Here is a 16,996-nt window from a genome sequence, read left to right on the forward strand (position 1 = left end):
CAGCAGAAACCACCCAGCCGTCTGTACTCCAGCAGTGCTGGGAGCCGTGGCTTCCCCAGATGCAGAGTCAGCAGAACGCAGCAGCCAAGGCACAGGGGGGTTTGCTGTCAGGCCTGTGCTGAGCCCCACGGGTGGGAGCATGCAAAGAAGAGCCCACCCCTCAGCTTTGCCCCCCTCACACACGCACACGTTCCTGGCTTCTCTAAGAATACATGTAGTCACAGGTGAGACAAGAGAGGCTTGCTGAGGCATGATGTCAGGTGGGCAGCGAGTATCCAGGCTGCCTCCAAGGTCATGGACAGGGCATGCCCTGGCTACTCTCACTCCTCTGCCCCCTGCCAGCTCTTCTGGGACTAGAGTCTGTCTAGGCAGTTGGGTCTATATCTGAAAGGCCCACCCTGGGCTAAGGGCCATGGGAGAATGTGCTCAAGGATGTACAGGGTGGGAGGAAGGGGGGGCCAGAATTGGAGATGGCAGAATCCACCAGGTTTGGTCCACATCCCGGCAGCCCCTCTACACCTGACTAGGACTCTGGATAAGTTTCATGTTCTCTCTGATTGATGTTTTCTAAGTCTGTGAAATAGGCATGGATGGGAGGCCCAGCACACAGGTTGCCCTGGCACGGGGCTGAGTACACCGCAGGGACCCCTCTGTTTCCAGTTAGGGTGGGCCTGGGTTTCCCCTGGTGTCGGGGTGCTGACCCCCACTTGACCAGTGTGTTGGACGGAGAGTCCGTGGAGCTGGAGGGCAGAGACGGTACTTGGCAGTGCAGAAGCTGTTGAGCGTGCCTTCCCAGCGAAGAGAAGCCCTGTTCAGAAAGGCGGAGGCAAGGCACACTGCGGGAGAGCTGAGGCCAGGGGGATAGCATTAAAGGAAGCCTTTAGCAGCCCATGCATCGTGCTTTGGAGGGTAGGAGGCAGGAGGCTGGCCTGGGGCTGGGCCTGGACTTGTTGTTGCCGAGAATGGTGGGGTCACTGGCATGAGGAGCCCTGCTAAGGGGACTGGGTTTTGCCCTGTACATCTGGTCTGGCCTCCACACCCATCTGTGAGCTGGAGGAGAAGGAATCTTATCGCCTACAATGGGTTCTCTGCTGTCTGCAGTGACTGGGTGGATCAATGAACAGGTTTGGTCTGGCAGCTACCGCGCTAGACGGTTTGACCCAGAACACTACATTCCAGCCCCGGCTTCCAGCTGCTGTCCGCTCTGCAGCTTCCCCTGGTGGGGATTTGAGCACCCGCTGTGCCCTGGCCGGAACCCCCTGCCCACTCTGTCTTTCAAGCCTCAGAGTGTATGAGAGATACAAGTATATAGAATCAAGGCACAAATATAACTTGATAAATTAAGCGGAATTAACTTCAGTACTATAATAAGAGAGATCAGTTCATATTCTCACTGTTTCATACCCACAGAAACCACTTTGAGGACATTAATGATCTCTCAAAACTGATCAGTTGTGTGCAAGTAAACCATGTTTCTTTTAAAAAGAATTGTGTGCGTTTTCCAGGTTCGAGTTGGTTAAAATCTGGCGCATAAAGCTCCCTAGTAGTGGCAGGAAAACATGGTGATGTATTCTTCCAGCAGCCATCAGTTCTAACCATCAGTTCCAGTTAAGAATTTTTCTTTGAGGGGCACCTGGGTGGCTCAGTGGGTTAAAGCCTCTGCCTTTGGCTCAGGTCATATTCCCAGTGTCCTGGGATCAAGCTCCACATCGGGCTCTCTGCTCGGGCGGGGAGCCTGCTTCCTCCTCTCTTTCTCTGCCTGCCTCTCTGCCTACTTGTGATCTCTGTCAAATAAATAAATAAAATCTTAAAAAAAAAAAAAAAGAATTTTTCTTTGACAGCCAAATGGGTAATAAAGCATTGCAACAACTTGAGTGCCACTAGGCAAAACACCTTCTGTCACCCATACCTTATTCTAAGCATAGATGGCCTTGGCCAGACCATGGTAGGGATGAGGAAGAATGGAACCCAGGGCAGGGACTCATGGCAGATGGCCTGGGGTGAGGACACAGGAGTGTGTGTACCTGCTGAGCCAAAGGCAGTAAGGTCCGTAGTGTAGAGCAGGGGGCTGGTTGTTCTTCCCGCCCCGCGTTGCCCTCGGTTCTGTCCCACTTTTGCGTGCTGTGGAGAGAAGGAGGTGTGAGTGGCAGGGCGATGGCAAGAGGAGCAGATGGCGAAGGCCTTCTGCAGGCCTCATGAGGTCAAAGTGCACTCGGTGAGGGCCCGGGAGCCATTGGGGACATGAACACTGGTGGTCATCCGGGTGCCTCGCAGAGCTGCAGGGAGAAGGCATTTCACCCAGGGGCATGTGTGCTCCTCCCTCCCTCTCAACTCCCACACACATATTCTTTCGTCTCTCCTTTAGCACACCTGACACCAGACTGGGAACTTTCTTCTCTCGGTGGGGTGCAGGGGTAGGGGCTTCATGGGGAATTAGGTGCCACAGTAAGCCTTCCTTCGAAGCAGCCCTGGCTAGCATGGCCTTCCAGGCCCACAGACTCAGGGAAGCTTGATCGGAGGGCTTGTGGAAATGTTCACGACTGTGACCCTTTCTGTCCTCCCCTGGGCAACCTCTCCAGGGGACAGAAAACACGGCATCCCTTACAGCAGAAGCCAGCCTTGGCTGTTGGGCCTTCATACATGTACACACGCATGGTTACCTTCCCAGCCACTGTCCTTGGTACTGCTGTCACTGCTGCTGTGTCCCCCATCTCAAAATCCAGGATTAAACCCACCTCCTGGGGCACCTGGGTGGCTCAGTGGGTTAAAGCCTCTGCCTTCGGCTCAGGTCATGATCCCAGGGTCCTGGGATCGAGCCCCGCATCGGGCTTTCTGCTCAGCAGGGAGCCTACTTCCGTTCCTCTCTCTCTGCCTGCCTCTCTGTCTACTTGTAATCTCTGTTAAATAAATAAATAAAATATTTAAAAAAAAAAAAACCCACCTCCTGTCCTCACCAACACTCCCCCCAAACTTTTGCCCATTCCCCAGTTATTTATTGAGCATGAAAATGCACCAGAACATACTCTGTTCTAGACCCTAGGACACTTCCATGACCTCAGATCCCTGCTATCACGGGTCCTGTGACAGGTGGAACAAGTGTTACAAAGAGGAGCAGCACAAGTGAAGGGACAGGGTGAGAGGTCTTTGAAGAGGGGATGTCTGAGGAGGGAGCATCACTTTCTAGGCAGAGGGACAGGGAAGGCCCTTATGTGAGGACATGCAGACGAGTGATGTGCTCTGCCTTGTGTCACGATCAGTCTGGCTGCTGGTGGAGAATAGACCGTGTGTGTGCGGTGGGGGATGGGGGGACAAAGGCAAAAGCCAGACAACTGTTAGGTTGTTGCCATGATCCCACTGGGTCTCACCTGACCTTCCTAACGGGGGCCCTACTGCCTGTCCTCTCGTCCCTTTTTCCCTGGCCGCGTCCCTAATTGTTCAGAAGAGCTCGGAGGATTGGCCTGTCTGCCTCTAGCCACTCCTATAGCAAGGCCAGTCTTCCCTCCCAGCATCATCCCCCCTACCCGCCATGGTACTCATTTGCCCTCCAGGTCACTTGTCACTCAGTCCATCCTGTTGGCTGTTGGCCTTTGTATGTTCCTGTCCCTGCCCTTTTCTCTGGCCTAGCCTGGTATGTTCTCTCATCCTGGCAGTCCTATCTCGCTGCCCACTCTACTCCTGCCTCCTTTATTTTATGGGATTGTTTCTACCGGGGCATGTTGGCTTGCTCTTCTAGCCCTGAGGCTCTGGAGGGCAGGGCCCGCATCTTTGCCTGCTCTAGATTAAGGCCATCCCAGAGCCCACCATACAGAAGGGCCTCAAAGGCGCTGGGTTTTGAATAGCAACTTGGGTGGTTGGCGTTTCCCAGGGCTTCTTGTCATTTGGGGGCACTGTTGTGCTACTTGTGCTTGGACTCTGGGGCCCAAGGATCTGGGAATCTCTGGAGCCTTGGCCTGACTGCCCCAGAGTAGGCCCTGGGCCAACAGGGAGGTGAAGGTGGGCACGGGAGGTCAGGGTAGCAGCAGGTCACAACTCCAGGGGAGTGACTGGGGTCTAGAGTCTGGGTGGGGATGGGGTCTTGGCATCCTGGGGAGGCTCAGCCTGGCCAGCATTCACCCCTGCACCCCCTGCCTTGGCTTTCAGACCTAAAGCTGCACCTGCAGAGCACTGACTACGGCAACTTCCTGGCCAACGAGGCCTCACCGCTGACGGTGTCGGTTATTGATGACCGGCTTAAGGAGAAGATGGTGGTGGAGTTCCGCCACATGAGGAACCACGCCTACGAGCCACTCGCCAGTTTCCTGGACTTCATTACGTAAGTGTGCCCTACAGGGCCTTCCCCTCCCACTGGGCAGGACAGCTGCACCTGCCGCAGCTGGCCTAGCGTGGGCTCAGGCCAGCTGCCTGCAGAGTCTTCCTGGGCTGTGTGGCCAGGCTGGTCATTGGGCAACCCTGGGCCTCTAGGCTGCCACCAGCCACTTCACTGCTGCCTGGGAATCGAGGGCAGGCAACAGTGTCCCATACTATAGTGTTAGGAAGCCCCTTTCCCTGTACCCCTGGCATTACAGAGATTGGGGTGGGGAGACCAGGGATCATGGGAGCACATTTCCTGCCTCACCCTGCAGCATCCCCACTGAATACTTGCTAGGTCCCCACTTCCCATCCTGGGATCAGGAGTAAGGGGATGGGCAGAGCTCTGGAGAGCCAGGTCCTTGAAATGGACGATTCAGGCCCTCTGGCCCCGTCTGGGCTGAGGCCCGTTCTCCATCTTCTCTGTCCATGGCCTTGGGGCTTAGGGAGAAGGGGGAGGCTGAACACCTGGCAGCCTTTCCCAGTTCCCTAGGTCCCCATGCTTATGACCCTTGACTTCCTGGCTTCTCCACTGTCTATCCCTTGTGTGTAGCCTTGCTTCCACTAAGTCCCTGGAGGAGCTGAGCAGAGGAAAGGCCACTGAGACCTGCAGGTGGGGGGCGGGGGCACTTGGTTGAGCCAGGTATGCCTGCTTGCCAGTGGATACAGGGAGATAGAGGGGCTCAGTGGGTTAAAGCCTCTGCCTTTGGCTCAGGTCATGATCTCAGGGTCCTGGGATCGAGCCCCGCAGGCTCCCCTTCTCTTTCTCTGCCTGCCTCTCTGCCTACTTGTTTTCTTTGTTTGTCAAATAAATAAATAAAATCTTCAAAAAAAGAAAGAAAGAAACAGGGAGATAGAGACACTCCTTCTGCCAGGATATCCCATGAGCCATGAGCCAGGGCCTGGTGAACAAAGAAGTGGCCCCAGAGGTGTGATTGGTGGCTAGTTTAAATGAGTGTGCTCTGTGTTAGTGGAGTGTGTGTGTGTGTTGTGGGGAAGCATTTCCATATACTGTTCTGGGTACTGTCGAGCTTTGACCATTCCCTGATTTTGGTGCTCCCGCTCTCCTCCTTGGGACCTGGCACACCTGCCCAGCTTGGTGCTTCCTGCCTGTCCTGTTTCCCACCCCTGGCAAAGAGCAGCCACTGATTCAAGATCCACTTGCTCAAGGAGGGGTGGCAGCCAGAAGGGCTCCCTCCTTGGGTGGAGGCCACAGGCTGGGACCCCTGAAGGGCTCAGGGAACCTGCCGAGGCTCGGAAATAGCCTCTTTCCTGGCCACAGGCCCTCTTTCTGGGGGCCTCCTTGCTATCCTGGCTGGGCCTGTAATGACACCTCCCTGCCTCTGGTCAAGGTACAGGCCACATGGTCCTTCTGGGGCAGGAGGCCAGAGATGGGGCATGTCTTGTGTTGCTGAGTTGGGGGTCACGCCGGAGCATCCCATGCGTCAGTCAGCCCCTTGCCTGGGCCTGCATATCCCTTGCTCCAAGGCCAGAGCTGGGGACATACCAGGAAGGAATGCATTTATTGCCAAAGCCCAGCCTTCACCTTGTTTGCACAAGGCGCTTTCGGCTTCCTGATGATGTTCTGGCCTTGCCAGCTAGGCTGACCGGAGGAGACTTGACCCATGCCAGTGGTCAGAGGGCAGTTGTCATCCATCCCACTGCCCGCTTGGCCACCTGCCTGTGCAGCTAGCTCCTGGCCTTTCTTGGTACCCGTAGAGGCTTGGTTGCAGTCTGCCAGGCCATGAAACTGGAAAGGGCTCTGAGCGTAACTGAGCCCGCACAGCCGCCAGCTCTTTGCTGGAGGTTGGCTGCGAGCACCAAGTGTGCTTAAAGCAGCCAAGCACTATCGTGTGGCAGGCCGTCACTTCCCCGCCCCTTCCATTCATGGGTGATCGTGGCTTAAGTCTTCCCGTCTCCTCACTCCTGCCCTTACTCAGGAAGAGCTCAGCAGCCACGTGTCAGCCTATCTGAGCCTGTGGCTGCTCGTTCCATGACCTCGTCTTCTCCAGTGACCCGCTCCTCTGCTCTCCACTTTAGCCGCCCCCACCGATGGCTACCCAAGGCCATGTCACTGCTGGAACCATTCCACCCCAGAGTCGCTGAGTCAGGCCCCCCCCTCTACCCACAGTCTTCAGGCCCTCCAGCCCACTCTCAGTCCCTTGTGGGACGCGGGTTCCGGACTCAGCAGGACACTGGGCCTTGCCGCTTCCCCTGCTGCCCCTTCTGTCTTCATTTTCCTCCCTCCCCAGCTGAGGTTCCCTGGTCCATCATTTGAGCACTCTTCTGCCAGCATCCGCAGCTCTCTTGGCCGCCCGACTTCTGGTCCCGCCCTGGCTGGCAGCCCCCCAGCCCTGGAGGAATCCCAGCAGCCTCCTGCCTGGAGGCGCCCTCCCCCACCTCCACAGCCTGGAGCAAAGCTGGGGAAGCCGGCCTTGGGCGGTGATCCCTGCTGCCCAAAGGACATGCTGCTCACCAGCACAGCTGGCCTTGGCTTGTCTTTGCCCAGCCGGCCGCGTGCCTTCCCTACCCAGCACCCTGCAGCCCCCCACCAAAAGTTGGGAGGGCACCTCACCATCTTGCACACACCCCTGTCCTGCCCCCAGCCTTCTCTCTGGGCAGATGGCCCGCCTTCCTCCTCCACGGAGATGGTAGAAACCAGTCACCTCCCGGCACTACATCTGTGTCCCCAACCCTGATTCAAAGGCAGAGGCTCCCTCTTCTCTTGGATCCTTCTGACAGAGTCCTGAGTGCCCTCACCCCACCCCCTGGACCCTGAGTGGCCACTTACCTGTACAGCCACCTTCCCCTTCCAGAGTCTTCCCATCAGCACCTGAAAAAGCACAGATCTCTCACAGCGTTAAAAACCCATCTCCTGTGCAAAAACAATGAATACTGTTACGCTGAAAAAATAAATTAATTAATTTAAAAAAAAAAACCCATCTCCTGGGGCCTCGGCTTTTACACTCACTATCTGTCCTCTCAGCCTTGCCCCCACCCCTGCCCATCCCATTTGTCTCCAGTCTGCTTCCAGCCCTCCTATCACTCACCACGGGGTCCTGACCAAGGTCACTACTGACCTTTATGTGGCAATGTTTCCGGGCCTCATCAGGAGCCGCAGCCCTCTCACCCTCCAGCGGTCTCTTCCCTCTCACAGCATCTCTGCCATTTCACTCCTGCCTCCCTGTCTGCTCTTGTCCTCCACTCCACCTCCCCCACTTCTTCCTTTCTGGGTCATTCCACAGTGTTGTGGCAAGAAGGGGTCCCTTCCATTGGAGCCAGGGCCCGTCCAGCATAGCTCCTCCAGACTGGGAACTCACACCTGGCTTTTCTGAGGAGGTGGCTGTGTGGCTGAGGGGAAGGTATTTAAAGGGATAATTGGAGGAAGGGGGCTTCTGGCCTGAGGGAACCGTGTATGTCCTGAGCAGCTGGAGCGTGGAGTCTCAAATCCTAGGGATATCCAGAGGAATGTAACCAGAGAGGACAGTGTGGCTCTCCCCGGGAGGGGAGGCATCTGTTAGTGGCTCCGTCCTGAGCGCAAGTACTTGAAGGAACAGTGCCATCGCTTCCCACAGACAGAGCTGGCCCAGCTGGGGTGGAGGTTGGGACCACCACGAGAGATCCACTCAGCTCTCCCTGGATGGTTGGATCAGGATTTCCCCAGGAGGTGATGGGTTCATTGTCACTGAAGGTGTGCAAAAAGAAGGTGGTCAAGGCCTTTTCTGCCTTCCCATGGTGAAAGACAGCGTCCAGTGGTTTTGTAGCACCCAGCCAGCCTTCAGCCAACACACATGACCGCTATCAGCTCTGGGCTAGGCCTGGTGCCAGGAGGGAGGGGGACGGATGAATGCAGTGGAATGGGTGCCAGTGGTGGTGCAGACAGCTCCTGGAGAGGCTTGTGGGCAGCTGCTACACATGGATCCGGGGTCACAGGAGGTTTCCCAGCACTAAGAGGACTCCAGGATCAGGTGGGGTTAGAGAGGCTGTTCAGAAGAATGGGTGGTGAGAGCAGCAGCAGCCTGGTGTGGGACAGACAGGCCTTGAGCTAGTGAGAATCTGTGAAGTAGGCTGTTGTCATTCTCCTGGTCTTGAAACGATTTAGCTCAGCTTCATGGCAATAAAGGTAATATGTCACTGTACCAAGGGTCCTTTCCAGGCCCAGCAATTAACTTGCTTTGTGACTTGGGATGGAGCCTCTTTCAGGGTTTTTTGGCATTGGGGGGAGAGGGGAGATCTTGATCTGGGCCATTCCATGATGGCTACCCATTGGAGAGTGGGCCCTGAAAGGATAGCTGGGGGATTTGCTCTTGGGAGGCGAGTCTGGTCTCTGGGGAGTCTCAGGTGGGCCTCAGAGGCTTTTGTCTTTAGATGAGTGAGCCTCCCTGGAGGGGGCCGTCCCCCGTGAGCAGCAGCCAGGTGCCCACTGGCAGAGCCTGGGCATGGTAAGCTGCACCATCGGGGGAGAGGTGAGGTCCAATCTTTCTTACGTACTAGGGACTTCAGTGCCACCAGCTGGTGTGGGTAGCTGGATGGAGGCTTTGTCCCAGGACAGTGGCCTCAAATTCCCAGTGGGCCTTTCAGCATACCTGCCATTCTCCCCAGAACATTTTGCACCATGGGCCACAGAGGTATCAGGTGACCTTAGGCCTCCCTAACCTGGCCCTCTAGCCCTCTCTTTCCACAACCACCGTTGTTGGGTCCCAGCAGGGTCTGTACAGGCTGGGGCTCTAGACCTACCATGGTTTCTGGGTCCTGCATTAGATCTGGCTCCTGCCTTGAGGAAGAGCCAGCAGCGACACTCTTTTCTGGAGACGGAGGGAGAGCCCGCAGGAGCACTTCCAGGCCCAGAAGGCTTAGGTCAAGCGGGAAGACCCAGCTGCATCTCTGGGGAGGGGCAGGATTTTAATGATAAGGTGGGGCTGCACTTCAGTTATCCTGATGGCAGAGGGGAAACTGAGGCCTGACTGGTAGTTTGCTGCGGCCAGAACTTGATATCTCTGCTCACTTTCTGCCCTGGGCAGGGCTCTGCAGGACTCTGATGTGATTGAGCACAGATACTGTTTACGAGCAACCTCTGCTGGGAACCCTAGCATGGACAGACTGGCCGAGGGGCCAAGATGACAATAGGGAAGCAAGCCATGCTTCTCCAGCAGGTGGCGCCAAAGGGCACAGCAGAGGGACTTTGGCTAGGGGCTCTGAAGACTTCTTGGAAGAAGGGGCTTCCTAAACCCCAATTCAAGACTTCTGTGGGCCCAAGCTGAGTCCTAAAGGCTCAGGGTGAGGGAGGGCCTCTGGGAAGAGGAATACAGACTCCCCACTCCCACCCTGCAAGGGCCTCTTTGGCCTGGCGGGCAGCCGCCTGTCCACTCCCCAGCTGTCTTCCTCTGGAGGGAGACGCTGACCAGCTGGAACCTCATTCTCTCTTTTTGAGGCCAAATGAGGGGAGGACTGGTGGAGTGGCTTTCTGGGGGCAGGGAGGCAGCTGCTGAAGCCAGGCGAGGAGGAGGAGGATTTCCCTGCCTGCTGAAGGCCTTGGCCTTGGGGGAGAAGCAAACAGCCTAGCCAGCACCATCTCTGCCCGGCCTCCTCTGCCTCTTTTCTCCCAGGAAAGACGATTCTGGCTCTCACTGGGCTGGGGAGAAAAGCAGGGGCTGCTTCTGCAGGAACCTTGTCGTTGACTCAGGGAGAGGGAAGAGCCGGGCCTGGCATGGGATTATCCAAGGCTGGCCTCGCCTGGGTTAGAATGGGGCCCTGGAGGGGGCTGGGGATATGTGATCATAAGTGACCCTTAATTGGCTCAGCATTTTCCTTGGTGCCCCGCCAGGACTTCTAGCGGGAGAGGCTGGGGGTAGCTAGGGGCTACCACTGGCCCCCACATCTGTTGTTAGGGCTGAAACGTGAATCATAGCTGGCCTGTTCCACATCGTTGGAGGGGTAACGGCAAAGCTGGACGGTAGAGTCCTCCCACAGGGCTCTCCTCTGAGTCCCGGCCAGGACTCTGAGGAGTACCAGCTCCTCCCTTGGGCCCCGACCCTGGCCCATCCCTGACAAAAACAGATACCCTGAGTTGTGGACCCAAGGAGTGGGGAGGTTTAGAGAAAGAAAACTGGCTTGTGGGGATCCCTCTGAAAAGACAAGACTAGATAGTGAGTGTCGTGCCAGGGCACGGGGACCCTGGAAATGGGGACATAGAGCTCATCCGCCCAGTGGTGTGACAGGGCCGAGTGCCTATACTTTCTCTTACTTCTTTGGCCAGTGGGGTTGCTGATGCTGGTGGTTGTGGGATCGATAGGATAATGTAGGCCTAAGAAGTATGTTCTTCTCCCTGTCCCTGTCCCAAGGGTTGTGAGAATGTAGAAAAGCATCTTCTGGGTGGGGGCAGGTGTCTTTGTGGCTGTCTCGGGGGACAGGATGGCTGGGGTGGGGCTGGATGGAGTGCAGGCAGAGGGCTGCGGGCAGGTAGCCCGCAGGTAGCCCTGTGGTACCATGCTACATGAAATGCTGGACGCACTGGGAATGAGGGATGCTGTCCAGGGTGGAGGGGATGCAGGCTCAGGCTGGAGGCCAAGGCACAGAGCTCTAGCGAGCTTTCTCTGCGGTTCCTCCGCTCTGCCAGCTCTGTCAGGTCAGGGGCAGAAGGCTGGCCATTTGGGCTTCTTGGCTTGTAGCTACACATGGGCCCAGCCTGAAGCCTTCAGATGGAGAAGGTCGGAGCGGGGGGGCTGCTGTCTCTTCTCAGTGCACATCCTGTCGCTGACCCAGCCGGTTTGGGGGCGGAGAGAGGGCAGCTGCCTGGCGTCAAGCCCAGGAGAGCAGAGGTCGCAGCAGGGCGCTGGGCTGGGTGGTTGTTGGGGGAGGGTGCAGCAAGCAGGGGGCGTGGGGGTCAGGCCAGGACAGGAATAGTGACTTTTTCCTCCTGCCGCCTTCCTGGAGGGCCTTGTGGGAGCTCCCCGCATGGCTGGCCCTCTGAGCTGAGGCCTGGGCTACCCCTTTCCCTTTATTCTCTCAATATTTAGGGTCACTGCCCACCTCTGTGGATAGCTTCAGCCTTAAGTGCTCAAAATACTCTCCCAGGACAGGGGCCGACCTGTGGACCACCCAAATGCTGGGGCCAGGCCTGGGCTCAGTGCCCATTGAGGGCAGCAGCCTCCACCTCGTCTCTGACCCTTCAGTGGTGCCCCTCCCCCCAGGCCCCATCCACTCCCCTGTACCCTGAGTTCTTCATTGGTGACAGGCTGGAGCAATGGTGTGGTTATTGCCACCTGACTGTGCCTGGGGCCTTCCCCCGTCTTCACCCTGTCCCCACATGGGTGACTGTGCGGAGCTCTACCGCTGCTCCTTTGTGGCACTGTCTTACAGGTCAGTGGCAGAGCTCCACCCCTCCCCCACCTATCCACCCCCCCACCCCCCCCACCCCCGCCAAGTCTGAAGCGGCGCCCTCTCCAGCTCTGCAGCCCCCTCTGCTGCCCATGCGCTGTCCAGAGCAGAGAGCCAGGGGAGCCTCGGCCTGGGATGACCTGAGCCCCACCTCCAGGCCTTCCGGCTGGATACCTGACCTAGGCCTCAGCCCTCAGGAGGAGGCCATGCTCCGCCTTGGGAGTGGGGCTGCAGGGGCAGCTATCTACCTGTTCCATCTCTGCCCAACCTGGGGCCCTCCTCCAGAGGGGCCCCCCCTCTGTCTCCTTCTGGTCTTTCCTCCTTCTCTGGCCTCTTCCCACTCTACCCCTCAGCCTTTCCTCTCCCTGCTAACCACCCCTAGCCTTCCCCACCTAGAAGCCAGACCGACCCTAATGGGACTGGGTACTCCCTGCCTCCATCCTGCTCATGGGTCCCTAGCACTTGAAATTCAGTCAGGACCCTCAGGCTGGCCTGGACTACCAGTGTGCAGGCCCCAGTCCGCTAGCAGCACTGCCCTGCTTCCCTCCTTCTGCCAACCCTGATCTGTGCTCAGTTCCTCGAATGCGGCGGGCACTTGGTGAATGCCTCCAGGCCTTTGCACACACTGTTCCCTCTTCCCAGAACATGCTTTCATCTCCTACTTCTTTCATCCCCCAGGCTGGCCTTGCACCCCCCCACCCCCGTGCCCTGCTGGAATTATTCACACCATGGGGTAGTTACCTGTTCCCAACCACTGAAGGGGTGTGAATCTGTGCCACATCCCCCAAGGGAGGGGCCACATGTGTCCCAGGCTCCTGGTGCTGGAGTATAGGGGTGCTCCTGGGCAGCAAGGTGAACCAGTGGTGGTGGCCTGCAGCGTCCTCGAGGAGGCATCCCTGCGGAGGAGCCGGGGACCTGTGTGGGGTGGGGGCAGGGCACAGTGCTGGACTAGGACCGGCAGACCCTCCTCCCTGACGGGCTTCCCTGCTGTTGTGTGCTCCCCTGCAGTTACAGCTACATGATTGACAATGTCATCCTGCTCATCACGGGCACGCTGCACCAGCGCTCTATTGCCGAACTTGTGCCCAAGTGCCACCCGCTAGGCAGCTTTGAGCAGATGGAGGCTGTGAACATCGCGCAGACACCTGCTGAGCTCTACAATGCCATTCTGGTGGACACGCCCCTGGGTGAGCCGCTGGGGCTGAGCGGGGAGCAGGGGGGCAGTGCCTCTACGTGGGGTTCATGTGGGCCCCTTGGGGAGGTTGATGCTGGGCCCAAAAGGGAGGCCTGCCCCCTGCTGCTTATCTTTATCTTTCCCTCTGCTTCCCTCTCCTTCTCTCATCCTGCCTTCTGCTCCTTCCCTGTTGCTTTTCTGGGCCAGGCAGGCTACCCCCAGGGCCTGCCTCAGAGCGTGTACAACTTTGTGAAACTGGCCAATTTCTCAGGATGCAGAGGAGGGCTGAGCTCATGTAGAGGGGAGAGGCCTAGGTCCCTCAGAGTCTTAGGAGCTCAAATTGTGCTCGACTGTGGCCCCAAGTGGGGCCAGGGTGGCTGGCTGCCTGTGAGGCAGAGGAGGGAAGCAAATAGTTTCACTGGCCTCCACAGAGCAGGTCCCAGGGGCCAGGTCAGGCAGTGTCCGGCAGGATGCAGGGTTCGTGTCAGAGGCCAAGAAAGGAAGGGGAACTGGGAGCTTCCTGCAGGGCCCCACCTAGGCAGTGCTGGCTCCTGCCTGTCTTGGAGGCTGGGGAGAAGGCACTAAGGCTGTGAGCAGCCAAGTGCCCTCATAGCAACAATCCTCGTCCCGAGGGCACCACCTCCAAGAAGTCTCCAGGTTAAAACACTGGGTTCTAAGCTGTACTTGTTTCTGTACTAAGAGGCCTGAGCCCTACCTGCTGGGCATATCTGCTGTAGGCTCTCTCAGTAACTCCGAGCTAGTTCATCTTTTCATCTTAAAGAAGAGACATACCGGTGAGTCTGAGGGCCCATCAGGGAAGGGGGCTCTGTCCTGCTCTGGCCTCCCACTTTCAGCCCAGCAGTGGCCCTCTGGGTCACTGGTCCATGCCCACCCAGCTCATTCTTTGGAAGAGAAAGAGGCTGGTTTTCCAAATGTGGGCCCCAGGCCCTCCCAGGGCTTGCAGATCTGTGGGCATCAGGCCCCAAATCCACAGCTGCCGCTTAAGGAAGGAGGATGTCATGGCCTCTTATGCAAGTCTGTCTCTGGCATGGTCTGAGCTTGGGTCTGCCCCAGAGGCGATTAGATCATGTTATGGCTGGCCGCCTCTTTATAAATCAGTTTTAGGAGCAAGGATGCAGGAGAAGCTCAGGTCAGTGCACATGGCCCCGAGGATTGCTTTTGCCACTTCCCAGGCAATCGCCCAGGCTGGGTTGGGAGGCCCCCAACCCCTGGGCAGTCAGGTCTGTGATAGGAGCCCCCTGTGCCCTGCAGGGGCGGCTGAAACAGCAGCTGGATTCTTGCCTCGGCTGAATCCAGTCGCCCACCTTCACCCCCACGTCTTTCTTCCCCAGCGGCCTTTTTCCAGGACTGCATTTCAGAGCAGGACCTGGATGAGATGAACATTGAGATCATCCGCAACACGCTCTACAAGGTAGGGCCCTGGCCGGTGGCAGGGACTGGCCTCTAGGCGGGGGCCCCTGCTGTGGTGGGCTGGTGGTTTGGGGGGTTGCTGGGACAGGACGCAGCTGTACCAGGCTACTATCCCGGGGGCTTATCTGCTCCCTTGCTGGTTCCTGCGATGGGCGCAGGCTGCATGGAACAGGTTTTCCATCTCGGCGCCTGCAGCAGGCCCTGATAAGATCAGCAGGAGTGGCTGGTGCCCCATAGCTTGGCCTGTTGGAGCTGGCCTCTGGATGGTCTCTCCTCCTGCAGCCAGGAGGGTCACGGGCTGCCATCCAGGCCATAGCTTTCAGGTTTACCCCGCCTGGACTGTCGCCAGCAAGGACAGGCTTTGAGCAGAGGCAACAGGACACTCAGGGTGGAGGAAGGGACCCAGCCAGGTGTAGCCGGGTCACCACGTCCTTCTCGGGTTCCTAGGTCTAGAATCAGAGTCATATCCCAACATCCGCTCCCACTGTCTGCTTCCTCCCCAAGGCTGTGGCATAGGTTGGTGACCCCTGGAGACAGAGTGAGCACAGAATTCGTGGGTCTGCACTGCCCTGGCCCAGAGAGGCTAGGAGCAGGGCTGTGAGCCAAGGCAGGGGACTGACTAGGGACCAGTGAAGGACATTTGGGACAGACTGGGCTCTGGCTATAGTGAGGCACTGAGCTATGGTGCCAGGACCCCTGATGGACTGCAGCTAGGAACAAGGATCAGGCTCCAAAGTGGGGGCCAAAGAGAGCCCAGGCCAAGGGCCCTGCTGACCTAACCCTGAGAATATCTGTTGGTCGGATCTTTCCAGGGAAGGGCTTCTCCTACCTGGGTGAGAGCTAGGGGCCCAACACTCGGCTGCCGCCTGAGCCAAGGCCCTCCAGTCTCCTTCCAGGAGTCCGGGCTAGAGTACAAGGGAGGCTGTGGGGGTCGACGAGGAGCCAGCTTGTGAGTTGGTTGCAGGGGTGTAGGCAGGGGAGCAGCACATGCAGAAGCAAGCAGGGAGCGTGGGCCTAATGGCGCACAGTTTGCTGTGGAAGCGCAGGTTTCAGACGGACAGCAGGACGTAGGTCTGGAAAAGAGAGGCACAGGATCAAGTCACCCAGGGCCTGGAGTGCCAGGCCGGAGTTTGAACTGTTTTCTGGGGATGGGGTTGGCCTGTGAAGGTTTGCAACAGGACAGAGTATCATCAGAAAGTCCCCTCTGGCTGCAATGTGGAGAGGACAGAGAGGAGAGGCAAGGTTCAGATAGGAAGAGTGCCGACTTCTTCAGTTGTCAGGACTGCTCCTAGGCGCTAGGAGGGCATCAGTGTCCACACAGGTAAGAGGAGGAAACGGAGGGCTCCGAGAAGCAGGGTCAGTTGCCAGAAGCCACTTGCTAGACCCCGGCAGCCCCGGATCACAACCTGGCTCAGCCTGTTCACACAGCACGTGCTCCGCTCTGCCCCGCTAACAGGAAGGCAGGCCAGGCAGTCAGCCAGGCTGTGCGCGCACCATCTGAGCGCTCCTGCCCGCCCCCAGCTGGCCCACTGCCGGGATCCCTGCCCTGAGACTGGGTGAGGGGTGCGGCTGTCCCCCCAGCCTCACCCACACCCTCACCGGGCCTGACTGGTTCTAGCTGGAGTCACTGGCGAGGGCTGCTCGGGCACTAGCTCATAAACACCGATCCAAGGCTGAGGGCACCCTGCCAGGACCGCCGGCTCGTCAGGCAATGACCCAGCCCAGTGGCCACAGATGGGAGATTAGACGGACCCTCAACCACCTGGCGGGTGGGAACTGTAGGCAGCTGGTGCAGCAGCCATGGGCTGGCAAGCTCCAGGGGACAGGGTGGGGGTGGGGAGATAACCTCGGTACCTGGGCCTTTGGGGTCTTGCCAGTTTCTTCAGCTGCCCTCGCTTCCAGAAGAGAGTTTGGGCCTATCCCACCATCTTCCCTGACACTGGGCTCAGCCTCTGCAGGGACTGGTATGGCTCAGGGAAGGCTGGTGGCTTCCCCATAGACTGGAGCTGCAGGCCCCCCACTGGGACAAGCCTGGAGATTTGAGTACAGCCACCTTGGCTGGCTGTGGGGAGAAAAGTGGCTGGGGACAGTCATAGAGGGACTAAATTACCACCAAGCCATGGTAGGATTGGCAGAGGTTTCTGCCCTCCAAGCTCTCTGATTCCTGGGGATCTGCTGTGCTGGGGTTCATTCTCTCCTTCCAGGATTCTGGCCCTCTGACCTATCCTAGACTTCTGTTTCCTCTGACCCCAGTGGTCACCACACGCCTCCTCCTGAGCCCAGCTTGCCCAGTGCAGCTGGCCAGGTTTTGTCTTTGCTTGTGGACTCCTAGGTGCCATTTTACCCCCTTGGGGCAGCAGACCCTATGGCTTAAGTCAGCTGGTAGTGGGTGGAAAAGTCTCTGAGCCTTGGAGGGAAGACCTTAGTGCTGAAAGCTTTCTAGGCTTCCCAGATCTTACCCTCAACCCTGAAGAATCATCTCTAGCCTGTGGAGCCACAGTCCCTGTGACCATGCCACCAGAAAGGACCCAGGAGGATCTGAGTGAAGGGAGCTCCCTGGGGTCCCGAAGACCATCCCCCTGCCCCCAACCTTGACATGTGCCTGGTTGGTTTTATGAGTGAGTGCTGGCCCGGAACTAGGGCCTGAGATGACCTGTCCTTTCCTTG

The 16,996-nt window shown here is 57.9% G+C and overlaps 1 protein-coding gene across 1 annotated transcript in view; it reads left to right on the forward strand.

Annotated features, from left to right (window-relative positions):
* Positions 1 to 16,996, forward strand: part of ATP6V0D1 (ATPase H+ transporting V0 subunit d1) — a 39,608-nt gene that overhangs the window by 20,707 nt on the left and 1,905 nt on the right. Inside the window, exons 2-4 of the mRNA XM_045987687.1 lie at positions 4,141 to 4,312; positions 12,733 to 12,911; positions 14,251 to 14,330. Of these exons, the coding sequence (XP_045843643.1) occupies positions 4,141 to 4,312; positions 12,733 to 12,911; positions 14,251 to 14,330 (431 nt within the window). The remainder of the gene's footprint in view (positions 1 to 4,140; positions 4,313 to 12,732; positions 12,912 to 14,250; positions 14,331 to 16,996) is intronic.

The sequence above is a fragment of the Meles meles genome, chromosome 19, assembly GCF_922984935.1.
Source record: "Meles meles chromosome 19, mMelMel3.1 paternal haplotype, whole genome shotgun sequence".
Classification (NCBI taxonomy): domain Eukaryota; kingdom Metazoa; phylum Chordata; class Mammalia; order Carnivora; family Mustelidae; genus Meles; species Meles meles.